General features: G+C 31.0%; 1 protein-coding gene across 3 annotated transcripts in view; it reads right to left on the bottom strand.

The window, feature by feature from the left end:
- The window catches only part of LOC118202519 (eukaryotic translation initiation factor 2-alpha kinase 1-like), an 89,571-nt gene that overhangs the window by 17,168 nt on the left and 53,819 nt on the right, over positions 1-18,584 (bottom strand). For all 3 annotated transcript variants that reach the window (XR_015043485.1, XM_085825257.1, XM_085825262.1), the window contains exons 11-12: positions 15,985-16,204; positions 182-260 (exon numbers count right to left, since the gene is read on the bottom strand). Coding sequence is in view for 2 of the 3 variants with exons in the window: in XM_085825257.1 (XP_085681383.1) it covers positions 182-260; positions 15,985-16,204 (299 nt within the window). In the remaining variant the exon portion in view is untranslated. The remainder of the gene's footprint in view (positions 1-181; positions 261-15,984; positions 16,205-18,584) is intronic.

An 18,584-nucleotide genomic window follows, 5' to 3' on the forward strand; every position in this document is an offset into this window, starting at 1 on the left:
TAAAAATCTCATCATTTAATAATAATGCTTTTTTTTTGTTATTTTTGTAAAACTGAAATAACAAATACTGTATTAGACTTTGATAAAGTCTAGCATACACATTTAAACTTTTAACTACATCTAAGATCATAAACAAAGTGGCCTGTTTTAACATTCACATTTAAATTCCATATAAACTTACCTTCTGCCCTGTATTCTAACCAAAGCCTAAGATCACAATCACAATATTCCATCTGTATACACAACATCACTTTTACTTTCTATGTAAAAGAAAAATTGGAGAAAAACGAAGATTTGAAAAATTATATAAAATATTGTATAGTAAAAATCATCTAATATAAATGGGACTGAATGGGGATTGGATACCACAGAACTACCAAAGTTTGCTTTTTAAAATAAATCATCTGACCAAACACATATTATTACAAATATGAATAAAACAAAAAGATACAGTACGAAGTCTGTAATCCGGACGTCCATTATACGGAATGATCTATAATCCGGACGTCCATTACCCGGAATGATCTATAATCCGGACGTCCATTACCCGGAATGATCTATAATCCGGACCTCACAGCCACAAACTTTATGCATGCGTGGAGAAAATGTGCATACATTACGGATGCGCGCAATGTATGCTTTATGCATGGGCGCGTTGAAAGGTTTAATAAAGTAAACAAATAAATATTAAGCTTATTGTTGGTCCGAAAATCACACTTTCAATTTTTCTGCTGCCAAAATTATTCAAAAAACATCTTCCATTGGAGAACTGGATTTTCTAGAGGCATTTCACATTCATAAAAATCTTTCTGTTTTAGTTAACGATCCTAATTCCAATCCAAATTTGCCTTCGGCTTTTAGAGAAATTATGTTTTAGTTCTGGTTTCGCCAACAGATGGCGCCACTTGCTTATTCTTGTCCAGGCTTTCTTATCTTATCTAAACATTATTTCCTATCTTGTTCATTTGCGGTTTTGCAGCTGAAGATGATGGTTCGGTAAAACCATCGAAACTAGTCCTGTGAAAATTTTGTGAATTAACGCTGATTTTTGTTGTTTGACTTCTGAATCAAATTCAGGTATTTCAATTTCGTGATGGTATGTCATCATACTGCTAGAATTAATGTCAGGATTATACAGAGAAACTTTCCTGAAATTTGAAGGTTTTATTTACTAATAAATAATCAATAAATTTAGAGAGAAGAAGCAACATTAAATGACATAAATAAGATTAAAATAAAGATAATTATTTAAAAATTGAATTGGAATAATCAACGATATTTTGGCAAATATAGTTACATTAAATGGTTAGCCTAGGTGACTTATTTTTTATTTTACTGCAAAATGACAAATAAGGCATTTATTAAAAAAAAAAGGGGAGGGTTAAAAAGATTTTGCGGTAAAATCCTAGTATACGCTGCGGCCTTGGCATGATTTTGAAAATTGTCGCCAACACCAATATGACCCGTTTACTGCTCATCATAATATCCCCAAATCCCGTGTATACGGTACATGGAGGCTATTCTAACCTCCATGTTGCCCTATACTAGGATTAAACCAGTTTTATTTTATACGAGAATACGTATTTTCCTCAATTCAACATGCACTGCATATGCGCATGGGAGTCTCTCGATACTAGAGGTTACTGGAAACCAAAAGTTGCTGGCCTTTCTTTCAAGACAATCTGATTGGAGCAGCGAAAATTTGGCTCTATGCCAGCTGACTGAATGATGCTTATGCGATACACAATTCGCCTAGAAAGTGATCTGTTCCAACATCGGCGCAAAACTCACTTTTTTCCGGGGAATATCCGTATGAAATTCCCTGACTTTTTTGGTCAATTTTCAAATTCCCTGACTTTTTATGGTTTTCCAGGTAGCATGGCAATCCTGCCTTTAAATCATAATTGCTCTATTTCATTAATTACGGTTTCATATTTTTAATTGTATAATTTCTGCATGCCATCTTACCAGATTTAAATTGATGATCTAGAATCCGGAAAAATCCCTAATCCGGAATTGCCGAAGTCCAGACGAGTCCGGATTACAGACTTTTTACTCTATACAATTACAATAAAATTATTTTATTAGAAAACAAAGTTTACTGTAATATAAAGTAGAAGACCAAAAACTTATGCAAAATGAGATCTGAAGTTAAGCAGATTTTAGTCATAAAAGAAAATATTATTAGATTTAGACTAAAGAAAGAACAAAATTAAAAGAAGCATATAAAAGTTATCACTTTTTCATCTTTTTTACAGCATATATAAATTATGATTTAATAAATACTTATTATATTTTTATACATAAAATGAAAATGGGTAAAAAGCTTATGAAATTAATTTAGCATTTTTCAAACATCTTTAACATTAGTTTAATTTAAAACAGTATGTTTTAGTCTGAGTCCTCTTTTCATCAAATTACACTTACCTGTTGCTTTCTGATTTTGTTGATCTAATTTTTATTCTTCACTCATTCTCACAGGAAAACAAAAGGCAATAATCTAGCCATTATAAAATTAAAAATTTCTAATAATTTTGACCCAAGCATTGTAAATATTGGTAAGCATAAATGTAGCCTGAAATAGAAACTCCAACTACTCAAAAATTTCATCACGGTATCTGAATACTTTTAATATGTATAATTCCTTTTCCGGAAAGAATTTAATGACTGTTCATTTTTCATAGCCAAACTCTAAAATCTCTCTTGATTTCTTCATCAGTAAAATGCATCTAGATCAAAACATGTGGTGTCACAACCTTTAACAATTCATGGTCTAGCATGCAGTTGTCACATTTTGCTACTGTTGCATTAATCGAATATTATCAAAACTGAATACTGCAATCTTTCTTGAATGAAAGACTGAATCCTCAGTTATAAGCAAAATCTATAAAATTGATTACTGATAGAATACAGTAGCTTGCTTTAATACTGTAAGCATGATTGACACTAATAATACACAAATGTCTCCTAAAATCTTGCCTTCAAACTAAAAAGAGCTAAAAAGCAACAGTGAAATCCATCTGCCTTTCATTGTTGATATTTGAAAAGCTGTGTGGATTTCAGGTATTTGCAAACTGTAGGTCTTCTATGGGTCTTAAAGAAAGAGATATTTAGTATTCTGTAAAAACAAATTTACTGAATTTAATTTATTCTCCTTAAAAATATGCTTTGCTTTCTAGCAATATTCCACTTCGGTTTGGCTAGATCTCACCAATAATGAAGCAAGAAGACACCATTGATTGTTACAGTCTTTTTCTGAAAATAAGACATCCTCTGAAAATAAGCCCTATCATGATTTTCGGAACTTTTTGTAAAATAAGACATCCTCCGAAAATAAGCCCTATCGTGATTTTCGGAACTTTTTGTAAAACAAGACATCCCCAGAAAATAATGTCTAGTTAAAATAATGCAACAAAAAGAATTCGTTAAAAAATGCTGTTGATTTATTTAGTTTTCCTAATACCCGTATTTCAGAGAAATGTTTAAAACAAAATATTCCGAGAAATTAATTGTTTACCTCTACAGTTCGTTTCAAATTAATTCTTGGAATTTATCTTAACCAGTTCAGCGTTTGCCCCCGAGAGATACGTTCACAGGAAAGGCATCATCATCCGTTAGCATCGGCAGACTCTCGTCGGGGTGAAATTTGCGCTGAACCGTAACCCCCTAGACACATATTTTCTTGCTGAGAGGAAGATTGATCAAATAATGGTTCCGGCAGGAATGACTGGTTACCTCCAGACACTTGACATTGCAATAAACAAGCCATTCAAGGATCATTGGCGAATGGAAATCAATGAATATATTGAAAACAGAATGGTGAGAAATCATCGAGGTAATTTTGTAAAACTAGGCTTACATGAAGTTGTGAATTGGGTAAAAAATTCATTTGACAAAATAACGGATAGTGATGTTTCCAATGCACTACGAACAGGCTACTTATACAGGAAGTATTCATTTAAAGATAGCTATATTGCAAGACATGAGAGATTCGGACCAATGATTCAACAGGAAATGTATTTGGAAGAAAATCAGAATATAATTGAGAATTTTATTTATCATGATGTTCCAGAAGAAGATGACATGATTGTAATTGAATAAATTTAAATTTCTGTATTCTGTGTAAAATAAATATTAAATATACTTTTATTTTTGCCCTCCGAAAATAAGCCCTAGCGCGTATTTTGGATAAAAAAAGAAAGTAAGACAGTGTCTTATTTTCGGAAAAAGACGGGACTTTGATTTGCTGTTTCATGTATGTTATTTTGCTGTGGTTTAACTATAATGTGTAAGAACTGCTGTTTTAAGAATTATGGCTTACTTACAAGGGAGATCTATCATCCTTGAACTGTATGACCAAATATTAGTGTCTAAATGCTATAGATTAGCCAAAGAATTACGTAAATTATAATATTAAGTAATCTTAAAGAATTCTAAAATGCTATTTTATAATAGTAAGTAATCTTAAAGAATTCTAAAATGCTATTTTATAATAGTAAGTAATCTTAAAGAATTCTAAAATGCTATTTTCTAAGTTCTAAAATAATAAATTATTGGAGTGAAAATACATAATACATGAATAGATATGATCAGAATTTTGATTTGCATGCATTTATTTCTTCGTGTATGTGTTTTATTCATTTATATTTTACTTATACAGTACAAAGTCCGAAATCCGGACATCCAATATCCAGAATGATCTAAAATCCGGACCTCAAAATCACCAACAATGTTTTTCTCGTAGGCTTTACACATGCACATTTGATTCCCCCCTCTGTGTATAATAAAACATCTGGAGAGTCTCTAGTCCCTATTCTTAATTTCACTTTGACACTAAATAAAATACCTTGTTATTGAAGAAACAATCATTTTAGCATAAATTTGTACGATGAGTAATTTGGCTCCATTACTGCGTATCTGCTTGGCACACATCTCAAACCCAAACATTCCACATATATACATCATTGATCTGATGCCAACCTGGCAAATCATTATTTATTATACTTTCCTTTCATCACCGCATGCTTATCAACACATGACAACTTGAGTAATGACTCATGTAGCGATGCCTAAACGATTTTTTTATGTTAGTAATTGAATAATAAATGAATATGGTAACCTTTTATGTTGACATTATGCTTGGCAATGCTTACAGATTTAAGTTAAATGCACTAAAAAATGTTGACGAGCAAAAATTTAACAAAAATTTGTTTCCATATGCTAAAAATAAATTTTGTTGATGATACTCATAGATCCAAAGATTACATTTAGGGCTATTTGGATTAAGAATAACTCATTTATTATTCACATAAATCCAGAACCAGCATCAAGGCTCATATGGCCGCACCACAGAGACTGCATCAGGCGGTAAGATATCTAGTGCGGGCCCTCAGTGAGGCTAAAGTATATGTGGGAATTTACTTATTCAGAACTCTGATAAGCCTTAAGCATGTGCAAGAAGTATAATGAATAACTAAACTGATACAATTCAGGCTTAATTGTCTCAGTGCACGATAGAAGAAAGATAAAATTTAACAGAACAACTTGTCGTTAGTCGCCAAGCACATGATGTATTGCCAAATATGTATAGTGAATGATAGCTAAATTTGATGATGATAGCCGCGAATTTTAAAGGTTTGGATATTGTAAAATAAAGGTGAAATTTTCCAATTAACGGATTTTCTAAAGCGGTAATAAATGAAGATGATATAAAAGAAGTTTTTCATTGTGAAGACAATGCTTCTCAATCATGAATCAATTAATGAATGGCAAAATCTGTAGTATGGTTCTTGATCCAGAAAACACCAGTACTGATAGTGAAGAAAGTGACAGAGAAGTTACTGAAATAAAAAAATTTCGATTGACAATAGTCGGAATTTTCGACACGCCAATTACAGGACTTGAACAGTAGAACTTTGAACAAGAGATTATGTTTGTCTACAGAATTAAAGAGAAAGTATTAGCACAAAAAACGAAGCAACTTAAACAACTTACATTGAAAGAAATGTTTAATACGGTAAACAAATAAATATTAAGCTCTTTTTTTGTAAATTTTGATACTCTTTAGATCATAAATACTTCATCATTTCATAAATCACGATTTCATATTTTTAGTTTTATAATTTCTACATGCCATCTTACTAGATTTAAACTGATGATCTAATATCCGGAAAAATCCCAAATCCAGAGTCGGCGACGTCCCGACGAGTCTGGGTTTTGGACTTTGTACTGTATTAGTTATGGGTGGAAATAGAATGCTGCATGCCTATGGGATCATAATGGATTCTAAATCCACACAGAACCGATGGCAGCTTGAATACAATTTACTTCTACAAAAGAAACACTTTACAGTTCTAGACCTTTTCACATAAGTATTCGTACACCTCTTCTCAGTAAGGCAAGGCACAATCAGTTACCACTTTAAATTACTAAGAACATTAAACAAAAAGCAAAGCTCATGTAAAGAGCACACATGGAGATTCAACTCAGAACTAAAAACTACTAACTGATTCTCTCTCTGGGCTTATATAGTTTTCTCCCAGCTGCCAAAAATTTTCTAGTACTTTCCATTCCTTAAAATTACTGGAAGGCATATACCGTTAATGTTTTTTTTTAATAAAATGTACAAGTTACATATAAGGGATGGACACAGTTAAATTATATACAAGGATCAATTATAGTTATTCCAGTAAAGCTTTGCTCTTTTCAGACTTTTCATGTTTCATTATGAAGACACTACAATTTCATATATAATTTCACTAAAATCATTTACATTATGTACAAAATTCATAACAATATTTATTTTCAGACAGCACTTTTTCCCATTTTTGCAACAGTTCACACAAAAAAGATTCATGTCCCAGTCATCAATGTGAACTAAATTAATAAGATTAAAAAGCAATGAAGTTTAAAATTTAAAAATGTGACCAGAATTCAGCATTCTTTAAAGTTCTGAAAAATCATTGTTTTATACAAAGATGTTTTTTAGCTGCAGGTTTGTGCAATGCTCACAATTTGTTTCACATGATAATCACCAGGCAGATTACAAATTAAATGGACAGTACGAGAACTGTGAAGAAAAGGTCAAACCTATACAGTCAAAAGTCGTTAATTCGGACACCCATAATCTGGAATGATCTATAATCCGGACCTCAAAGCTACAAACTTTCTGCGCATGCATCTCGCGTAGGACCTTTACGGCTGCGAATTTGCGTGTGCACGTGCGCATACGTTTATGAATGCGCGTTTAATATATAACGGACGGGATAAGCTAAGCTAAAATTATCTAATTATCTATTTCAGTTAATGTTGCAGATTGCGTTGTTCCTTAATCTTCGAATTGGATCCGGCTTATTATTTTTTGCGGACTGTTAGAGCAATTTTATAAAAGTAAGCTTGAACTTTCGATTATGTCAAAAAGAATTTCTGATATACTATCAAAAGTCGTTAATTCGGACACCCATAATCCGGAATGATCTATAATCCAGACCTCAAAGCTACAAACTTTCTGCGCAAGCGTCGCGCAAGACCTTTACAGCTGCGAATATGCTTGTGCGCGTGCGCAAAATACGTTTACGAGTGCGCGTTTCATGTATAACGGACGGCATAAGCTAAGCTAAAATTACCTAATTATCTATTTCAGTTAATGTTGCAGAATGCGTTGTTCCTTAATCTTCGAATTGGATCCGGCTTATTATTTTTTGCAGACTGTTAGAGCAATTTTATAAAAGTAAGCTTGAACTTTCAATTATGTCAAATAGAATTTCTGATATATATTTATTAATATGTAAAGGATCTACAAAGCGAAAGTATGTTTCAAAGTTCATTAAACAAAAACTGGAATTGCTGCAAAAAATGGATAAAGGCATATACTTTGTTTATCTAAACTTTAGCGTTTGTTTACCTAAACTTTGTTTATCTTTAACCCCACGGCGCGCAATGAATTGGAAGTTGATCTGTCAGCACTATCCTTATCATCAGGGCAGATGTTTTTATTTTATTTCACTTATAATTCCTTACTAAATGTAGTATTTCATCTCGATGTACTCCATCTTTGATATGATTTAAATCAAATTCCTCGCCATTATAATTCGCTTCCGATAGCGAAGAAATTGACAGAGGTTATTGAAAACGAAAAAATTTTGATTGACAAATTAGTCGGTAGACACAGCATTTATAGGACTTGAACAGCGGAACTTTGTAACTGAACAAGAAATTATGTCTTTTTATAGAATTAAAGAGAATGTATTATCACATTAAAAACGAAGCAACTTTTAAACAACTTACATTGAAAGAAATGTTTAATAAAGTAAACAAATAAATATTAAACTTTTTTTTTGTAAATTTTGATACCCTTTAGATCATAATTGTTCTTTATTTCATAAATTACGGTTTCATATTTTTAATTTTATTATTTCTGCATGCCATCTTACCAGATTTAAACTGATGATCTATAATCCGGAAAAATCGATAATCTGGAATCGCCGAAGTCCCGACGAGTCCGGATTAATGACTTTTGACTGTATATTTACTATTATGTAAATGATCTATAAAGCGAAAGTATGTTTTGAAATCCGAAATCTGTTTATCAATTTCACGCTGCTCTGCGGCAGTGGGGGGGGGGAGAAATGCCAACGCTGGAAGTTGATCTGTCAGCACTATCTTTATCTTCAGGGCAGATGTTTTTATTTTATTTGGCTTATTCTCGACACAACAATTATAGGACTTGAACAGTGGAACTTTGTAACTAAACAAGAAATTATGTCTGTTTAATAGAATTAAAGAGAAAGTATTATCACATGAAACAAAGCAACTTAAACAACTTACATTGAAAGAAATGTTTAATAAAGTAAACAAATAAATATTAAGCTTTTTCTTTTTGTAAATTTTGATACCCTTTAGATCATAATTGTTCTTTATTTCATAAATTACGGTTTCATATTTTTAATTTTGTAATTTCTGCATGCGATCTTAGCAGATTTAAACTGATGATCTATAATCCGGAAAAATCGATAATCCGGAATCGCCGAAGTCCCGACGAATCTGGATTAATGACTTTTGACTGTAATATATTTTACAAGTTACACATACAAAAATGTATTTGACTGAGATTTGTAAAGAAAACAATAATTTGGTAGCAAAGGCAAATTAATACCAGCTACTGTTTGTTTTCATCTAAACATATATAACTAATTTTGGCTTGGTTAAGTTTATTCATTTATGGCACAGCACCTCAAGGGCTATCTGTCTAAGGGTAGGGATTCTTTTGTGAAGAGCGTTTTAGGGAAAACTGGCTCGTATACACATTACATATGAGGAAAACCACAAAAATGCCCATGTGGCCAGCCTGTTTGCTGCGATTCAAAGCCCGGATCAAAATAGCAGTGAATTTTTCGCTCAGCTGTGTAATTAATAAGAAATCATCAACATTTTTCTCTAACTATTAGTATTTAAGCAAATCTAAGTAAAGCATAAATAATGTGATGATTTTAAAGTGAAAATTAGAAATTTGGTAAAACATTTGAGAAAAGGATTTTGAAAAAGCAATGAAATTATTTATACCACATACAATAGTATATGTTGAATTAAAAGATAAGCAATATATAAAAAAATGAAAATGCTTTTGTTCATATAAAGTGTTTAAAAATAGTGTTAAAAATAGCAACTGTAATTTGCTACATTTATACATTTATACATTTGACTATTGAAAATATGACCATGTAACTGTATTTGATAATGCAGAGCAGCTTTGGTGATTCAAAATTCAATATTGCTGACAAATCTTGTCAGAAAGTTTGCCTTTGCAGATCAGAAATTTCCTTCATATTCAATAATTTTTTTGGTTTATCTACACTCATTTAGCAGCTAATTTTAACATAATACTTTTGTTTATATATTATATTACATATGCTATTTAGCAACTAATTTTAACATATGTTGTATGATCTTAAAATTCACTTAGTTCGAAAACAAGTTATTCTAATTCACTCTTTTTAGATACTTCTATTAAAATTAATATTAGGAGATAATATAATCAATATTTCTTCAATATATATATTATTTGACAGAAAATTATTAATAAAAAATTAATATTGATAATAATTATTGCAGATCAAAGGAAATTGGTTAATTGCCTCTTAAGGGAGGCATTAACTCACTCACTTTCATTTTCTGATACAATAATTAAGTAGCTCTGATTAAGCATTTCTGTTTTTCCTTGCCTACTCAACAGTAATTAAACTACAATCATTCATTAAGATTTAAAAATTAAACTACCTCCCAAATAAACTAGAATAATAATTAACTGGCACTCAAAACATTTCTAAGATAATAATTGATAATCAATAAGAATAAAAAGTGTTTGTACTGATGTTATTTATTTACAGGAAAATAGTGTTAAAGAAAGTTACAGGAAGAAATTATTTTACTTACTAATTAATACTTTAACTGAAAATAAAGTTCCCCCAAAATTTATTAATTCTTTCTTAAAAAAGCTGGCATTAACTACGAAACTTAATCTTTGTTCCAAGTATAAAATGATCACATTATTCCAAATTGCAAGATGAGTAGAGCAGGAAGAATTAATTAAGAGTGGAGATTTTCAAATGCGATTATGTCTAATAAATTAATGTAAAGAATTTTCTGGCATGCATTCTTTGGCTTACAGACCAATTTAACTTTCTGCAGTCACTATAGAAGCCAATATAATGTGAAGATTACTGCTATCTTTCACTTTTCTGTTTCTTAGTCTTTTACTAGACATTATATGAAGTTGAAGCCATTTTGTACCACTTTCTTCTAAGACAGCCCTCTTACAAGAATTTTCTTAGAGCAATACTTGGCAGTTTGTAGAAACCACCATGTTAGACAACAGCGTTACTGAAGCACGTAACATTGAATTCTTTGTTTCAAAAACCAATCAGCAGTATTCTTCAGGAAAATAATTTTTGTGATAAAAATAGCCAATAAGTACTTTCTTAACCAACCTTAGTCTTTAAACAAGCAGAAAAATATTCTTATTTGATTGCCAATTTCACCTAAAATTAAACTAGTAGACATTTAGTTGAGGTTTTTTAGCCATGGATGGCAGCTCAGCTTTATAACACAACTAAACAGCACAGTAAGGATACATTTTTACCTTAAATTTACTACACTTTTTTCTTTGAAAAAGTAATTTTTAACAAAAAAGATGACATTTAACCCTTTAAAAGGGCACCAGTATATAAAGTGCTAATTTTTCTACACCAAAAGCTGTAATCGTAAGTTTCTAGTGTTTCCTTTCCTTTTGATTCTAAATGACAGTACTCAATATTTTACAGTTATGAAATTAATATACTTCGTTCCAAGGTATCATGTTTCAGGATTCATAAATTCTATTGGAGGGAAAGAAAAAATTCAAAATCTGCGAATATATGACGCACACATGCTCAATCTTAATACATTTACTGCATTTCAGTCAGAACTGATAATTGAAAGAAGATTATTTATATGAATTTAAGACTGGTATATAAAACATACCGACAACCATACTGAGGGTACCAAGCCAATAGATGGCAGCACCAGGCTTCTCCTTCTCTACTCTGTGAAATGATAGAATTTCTTTGTATTATAATTGTTTATGATGTAATAATTTGTTTATGATTAATTTACATGTTGTAATAATTTGTTTATGATTAATTTACAAGTTGTTTAGGATTAAATATTATGTTCATGGGAGGGATGAGTTTACTGACCCTGTACTGAGAATGAATAAAATAATTTTAGTTTCTTTTTATTCTTTGCTTCCTCTACACTTCACCCTTTCCCCGCATGAAGACCCACCGATTTCAAAATTGTTGTCTAGCATCAAACATTACACAACTGTAGGGGTAAAATGTGGCCCGTCAGCCCCGAAAAACACCCGTCGTTTCGTATTTTCCAAAATCCTAGAATGCAGCGAAAACGATAAGAGGTGATTGACAGCTAATTTTTAATGTGATCTTTACCAAGAGGCTGTGATAAGATCAGACAAAAGGAAAGCTTTACAAACACGGGAAACAGAAATGCAATTTAGGTCCATCTCTTACTGGGATGATAAAACTGCTGATTTGAAAGCATACTTTTATGCTTTACAGCAAGGATGTCAAACTCGCGGCCCACAACAAATATTTTTGCAGCCCGGCCAATATATCGGCAAATAATAATATATAATAATAAAATAACATATCGACGAAGAAAAAAATGAAATGTTTACTGCTAAGTAATTAACGATAATTTATTCAGTGTTGTTAGATTACTCACAGCGAGCTGACACACACACTACTTAAATTACAAATGCGTGTGAGTAGCTTGGGTTCAGCTACCTTCAGCTTTTGGTTGACACGTTCACTCAGAACTTGTACGCATCCCCCGATAGCCGAATGTGGCCGAACTCATGGTCTCAGTTTTCCAATCATAGTTTTGTACGATATATTGGAGCATGAACTTTGCTTTATTATTAATTATTACTTAATTCATACTGTTACAAATTTCATAGTTATTTATTTATTTAGTTTTTTTTATTTAGAATTGTAATTAGATTTGCTTCATGTTGCCTTAGCAACGCAGACGATTTTTGAAAAGACAGCTGCGTTGAAAGGTTAAAAATAGAACAGCGCGTGCATTTAAAACCTAATAAATAAATATCTTGTAATTGCTGTTGCCATCCACAAAAATCCAGATATTTATAGATGTTTCCAGTATATTCGAGAAATTAATTATAAAGCTTATAAAAGCCGAGAACAAACAACTCATCTCAGTAATAGCTGTAATTCTAGCGAACTGTTTGTTTACTTAATGCTATGATTGATTTGTAGCGATTTCGCTGTGAGATAGAATTAGTTTCTCTGTTTTGAATTGGTTTTTGCTAAATGTTTGACATTTCGTGACATTGTTAGAATATTTTTGAAGAAATATTTCAGCATTTTGATTTATCTCTTGTGGAAAGAATAAATTTTTGTTAACTTTTTAATGTTAACCGTGTTTTTTCCAGCCCTTTCTTTGTATTCAGTATGTCTATATCAAAACCAAGTGGTAGTAAAATTAAACGAAAAATCGCTGACGAACATAGAATATTCCAAGTAAAATTGGAATTAAAATATTTTTGCTGTGAAATAAAAGATAAAATAATCTGCTTGACATGTAATAATACTATTAATGTACCAAAGTTATATAATATTAAACGTCACTACGAACAACACAAATCGAAATATAACAATTACGAAGGATTAATGAGAGAAGAAAAGTTGAAAGAGCTCAAGTTAGGAGTGAAAAAGCAACAGTCCATGTTTAGTAAAGTATTACAAAAAAGTGAAGCGGCGGTACATGCAAGCTACGTCTTGTCCGAGTTGATAGCTACACATTCGAAGCCTTTTACTGACGGTGATTTCATCAAGGAATGCCTAATGAAAGCTGGAGAAATTGTCCTGGAAATGTAAAGGCTTTTCAATCAATTTCATTGCCTCGAAATACAGTTGCGGAAAGAGTTACTGATTTAGCTGCAAATTTAAGTGATCAGATCAAAGCAAAATCATCTATTTTCAAAAGTTTCTCCATTGCCTGTGACGAAAGCACGGACATTAGTGGCAAAGCTCAATTAGCAGTGTTTCTTCGTTCTTGTGACAAGAATTTTAACATTTTTGAGGAATTACTGAAACTAATACCGATGCCTGGTACTACCACAGGAGAAGATATATTTACTTGTGTTTTTTGGACTTCTGCAGAAATACAATCTACCTTTGGCAAAATTAAATTCTGTAGCTACAGATGACGCTCCATCAATGACCAGGAAAAACAAGAGCTTCATAGCATTACTAAGAAAAAAACTTGGTGAAATTCACGGTTCAAACATTCATCATATGCATTGTATTATACATCAAGAAGTCCTATGCGGCCCCCTAAATTTAAACCTTGTTTGTTTGGCCCAAGTGTACCTATGAGTTTGACATCCCTGCTTTAGAGTATCATCTTTGTTAATTTCAGATGAGAAACTAGGAAGCATAAGAGACATTTTATCCCTGGGACATGATACAAATATGTGATTTTCGAAATAAGTCTTCACAGTTGGTGAGAGCAGAGAAAATATTTAAAAGGCCAGTTTTAGATGCAAAACATTTATCTTCGGAAGAAGGGGGGAAAAAAAGGAGGCAAATATTTTAGTTTTTTTTAAAGTTTTGATCGAAATAAGGGCTTTGCAGTATCAAATAATAAGATCGTTTAACAGCTTTTTTTCCAGAACAAAATGATACATTTCAAACTATATTTACAAAAAATTAAGGGCCCAATAATCGAAAGTGTTTGGGGGACAATTCTTGCTATCATAACATGAAGTATGCTCTTTTTATATATTATCTAAAGCATATAATATAATAACTTCAAAAATACAAAATAATTTTTCAGCTGAGTTGTAGTGTTTCATTTTTAAATTTTTTATTTTTTGCCCGAGTTATGTCTCCTTATAACATTATACTAGTTCAATTACAGCATGGCATGGTTTACACAAGGAATGTTATATTTGATAAATTTTTTAATAAAATAATAATATTGAATTTAAATCACTTTCAAAAGCACTTTTTACCCATATTTTACATAAGTATGTTCAGCTGGGTGGCATCATTAAACTGCATAACGATATAAATTTATTTTTAAAATTTTAAATTTCTAATGAAATTTAAAAAGGTTTTGATCATAACTATATTGAAGCCCCTATCTCTATAAATGCACATCAAAAGTATGCAAAAATTGATGAAAAAAATAAAAATTAACAATTGGCAGATACCTGGAGAAACACTGTCTTAGAGGAGCACTGGTATCATACCAGCCCTCAAAATTCAGGATTTCACTCTAGATTTTTTTTAAAATCTAAATTTTGTGTTCTTAGGTTCCATAAGTTACAATTCATGCAAAATTTTACCACAATTTAAATTATTTTATATACTACCCCTCATAGGGTTACACTACATTATTAAGAGCAGAAGATATTGTTCTAGTAAGTAAAAAATAAATAAATAAAAATCCGTCTTAGATTTGTAATTATTTTTTTGGATAAGACATAATTTTTTTCCATCTTTATTTTTAATCCTACTCATTAAAAACTGATTAGTAATTTACATTATTTTTTTGTAAACATGTTTCAACTCTTATAGGGAGCACAGGGGTGTTACTCTTGTTTACTCAAGAGATAGTTTATTTTTTTATTTACGTCTCAATTAATGACTGCAGTTTAATTACTCTCAAGTAGCCTGAAAGGACAGAAACACTTAATCAGAGTTCCCTAATTAATGTATGAGGAAATGAAAGTTAATACCCCAGAAGAACCAATTTTATTTATCATTAATATTTATTATCTTATAAAATTATTAATTTTTTGTTAGTAATTTTCTAGTTAAATTTAAAAACGTTTTAGGTTTGTCCCTTGCCTTACTACAGGTTTTTCACACTGATCTTTAGATTTTATTTTTATAAATTAAATTAAAATAGCTGTGCTAGTGCTAGAGTTTAGCTTTAAAAAACCAATTTTACACATTATTTGCATATTATAGTTCTTAAATGTGTGTACATAATTGACTGTAGCCTTCCCAAACCAATCTGAAGTTCAAGGCTAGCAGACCGCACCTGACCGCATTACACACGTCTTAAGTAAAATGTACAGTACAATAAACGAAAATAGTAATTTGTAGCATAAATTAAGTTTTACGTCATCCCAGATAAAACAGAATGTTATAATTAGGATTAATGTACTTGAATAATCCAATTTTTTCAGTTTTTATATTTATGATTTATTAAATGCGATTCCATTTAGTAAAAATGTGACATTGATTTTGATCACACAACACAACCATATAACACAGTAACGAGTAACTACACATAAACTACTATATACATAAAGGATGACATTAAAATGATAAGTACATAAAACTGCATATTACATTACAAAGTTAGAAAACCAATATGTAAGTATATATTTACCATCTCAAAAGAGGATTGGGATTGTAACTGGTGAACTGTCTTCTCGTTAAAATTATACGAATTATCTTTGCTCTCACTGATAGATTGTATGAAACTATCTTCATGGGAAGAACATGCTTTGTCAATGATTAGCTGAGGATTATTTACATGAAATTCAGAGTCTGTTGAACTTAAACCATTCCTAATGTAAGCTTTATTTACATTATTCTTGAAATTTGAACTGCAAAGAACGAAAGCAATTTTAATTGTTAACTTTAAAGTTTAATTCAAAATAAATATTTCTATTATCAACCATATGTTGAGAGAAATATGTAATTTAAATAGCCTTGTCAGGGTTCTTACCAAAATTCCATTTTTAATTTTTCATGACTAAATGGCGCAATTTCTCTGACCAAACATAATGAACTAGTTATCATATTACACATAAATAACAATATTTTCATGCATTTACTTCAACAGAATACAACAAAATAACTAAAAATATTGTTAAAATTTTAATTTACCTTATTTGTGAAATAAATGAAAGAAAATTAGAAGATGTGCACCTAAACCATTCAAAAATATTTTTGGAAAGAAATAGCAAGCTTTAGGGAGAAAAATATTTTACACAAGACATTTATAGGAGTAATTTTATTCAGTAAATATGACTCCTGTGATATTTTAAAACAACACCGAGAAGCTAAGAATTAGGCTGGATTGAAAAAATACTATTATAAAGTATAACAGTACGTCTAAGTTGTACTACTCATTTTTGAAGAGCAATTACATCTCAAAAGAAAAGAGGGATAGAATATGTATATTTTTAAAGCAAAGAATGAACAACAGCTTACTAAGAGGCAAATAAAAGAACTATGGATGATAAAACTGCTTCAAATAGGGACTGGGGAAAATATTATGTGCAAGAAAAACAAAGATTGCATATGCTTTTTTTTAATTTATGCAATTTTCATTATTATTTAAAACAGAGCTTCTAAAATTGTAAGTCGGAAAGCAAAATGTTGAGGGTCACAAAAATTTGATTTAAATACACAAATTTAAAGAAATATAAGTCACAGTCTCTCCAGTATCTTTAATATATTACATTATGTATAGCACAATTATAAAATCCAAATTAGGCTGTAAATTATATTCACATACTGAAAAGTATCACTACATGGTTCATAATATCGAAGTTGCACTGAAATTTTGACACATATGTTATTTCAGAATCAAAATATGCCGCAAACGCTTAGTACATAAAGCCCTGCAGCATACTTAAATGCCCAGAATAAGACTGTCACTAAAACCTTCTCCAGTATAGCCAATTCTTTCTGTTTCAATGCAGTAAGTTTTTATATTGCAATAATAACACAATATTACTGTTCATTTGATATTTATTTAAAAGATTATTAAGATAGATGTTGTTTTACTTATATTTTAGGTTAGAAATACTTTTTACTCATTTATAAATGGTTAAATGTGGATAATGATGGTAATGACACAGAATGGCAGTGCTGCAAACTCTCTTCAGAACTATTAATCAAAAAGAAGTACCTTAAATGTGAAAAAAAATATGATGAGACATTTCTCCAATCTGGCTTTACTTTCAACAACTATGATAGTAATGAACAACTTCTTTGTTTAATTTGTAATAATATTCTGACTATGAGTATGAAACCACTAAAATTAAAGAAGCATCTTGAATTCAAACATCTCTCGTGCATTAATAAACCAAGAGAACATTTTGAATATTAAAAATCTTCATATAAAGAAACTCGATATTTTGAGAAATTTATGACTGAGCAAAAAAATATTTACTCGCATTATATGAAGTTTTACATTCCAGTTGCTAAAACTTAAACCATTGAAGATCTTTTATTACTTGCAGCTATTAAAATGATATCAGGAGTACAAATAAGTCTCCACAATTTTTTTAATCGAAAATTGGCCATTTATTGTGAATGAATGATACACTATGTTTTTTTCAATGAACTGTCCATCGTTAGCCACTACTTTTCCCCATCGTTCTGGCAGCATATGAATACTGCATTGGAAGAACACTTAACTTTTCGAGGTTATCCAGAAATCAATCCAATTTTTGTTATCTTCATATGATGTGAAAAACTGCTCAGACACACCATGCATTATCAATCAAATCAAGTAATAATCAGAAGGAGCAATGTCTGGTGAATACAGCTGAAGAGAAGGAAAATTCTCATATGAATGTTTCCGAGTAGGTTTTGACCAGCGCCACAACATGTGGATTAATATTTTCATGCAGGTGAATAATTTTGTCATTCCTGAAGTAGTAACAGGGGCTTTGAATGCTTCGTCAATTGTGTTTGGTAGAGAATCCCAGTAATGGTTTTCATTTATCATGTTTTGATCCCACCATACATGCAACAGGATTTTTCTCCATGAATATTCAGCTTGGCTGTCAATGTTGAATTATGTCCAGGTGGTCTCCATGATTTCTTCTCCTTTGAGGTATTGTAGTAGATCCATTTTTTCATCACCAATGACTATACGATGCAAAATCCCTTTCGTTTATGCCGGGCAAGCAGTATTTCCCATGTAAAAAATTGCCGTTCAATGTTTCTCAGCTTCAGTTCACATGGGAC

The sequence above is a fragment of the Stegodyphus dumicola genome, chromosome 1, assembly GCF_044657685.1.
Source record: "Stegodyphus dumicola isolate Sdum_Otavi_A_Nest chromosome 1, ASM4465768v1".
Classification (NCBI taxonomy): Eukaryota; Metazoa; Arthropoda; class Arachnida; order Araneae; family Eresidae; genus Stegodyphus; species Stegodyphus dumicola.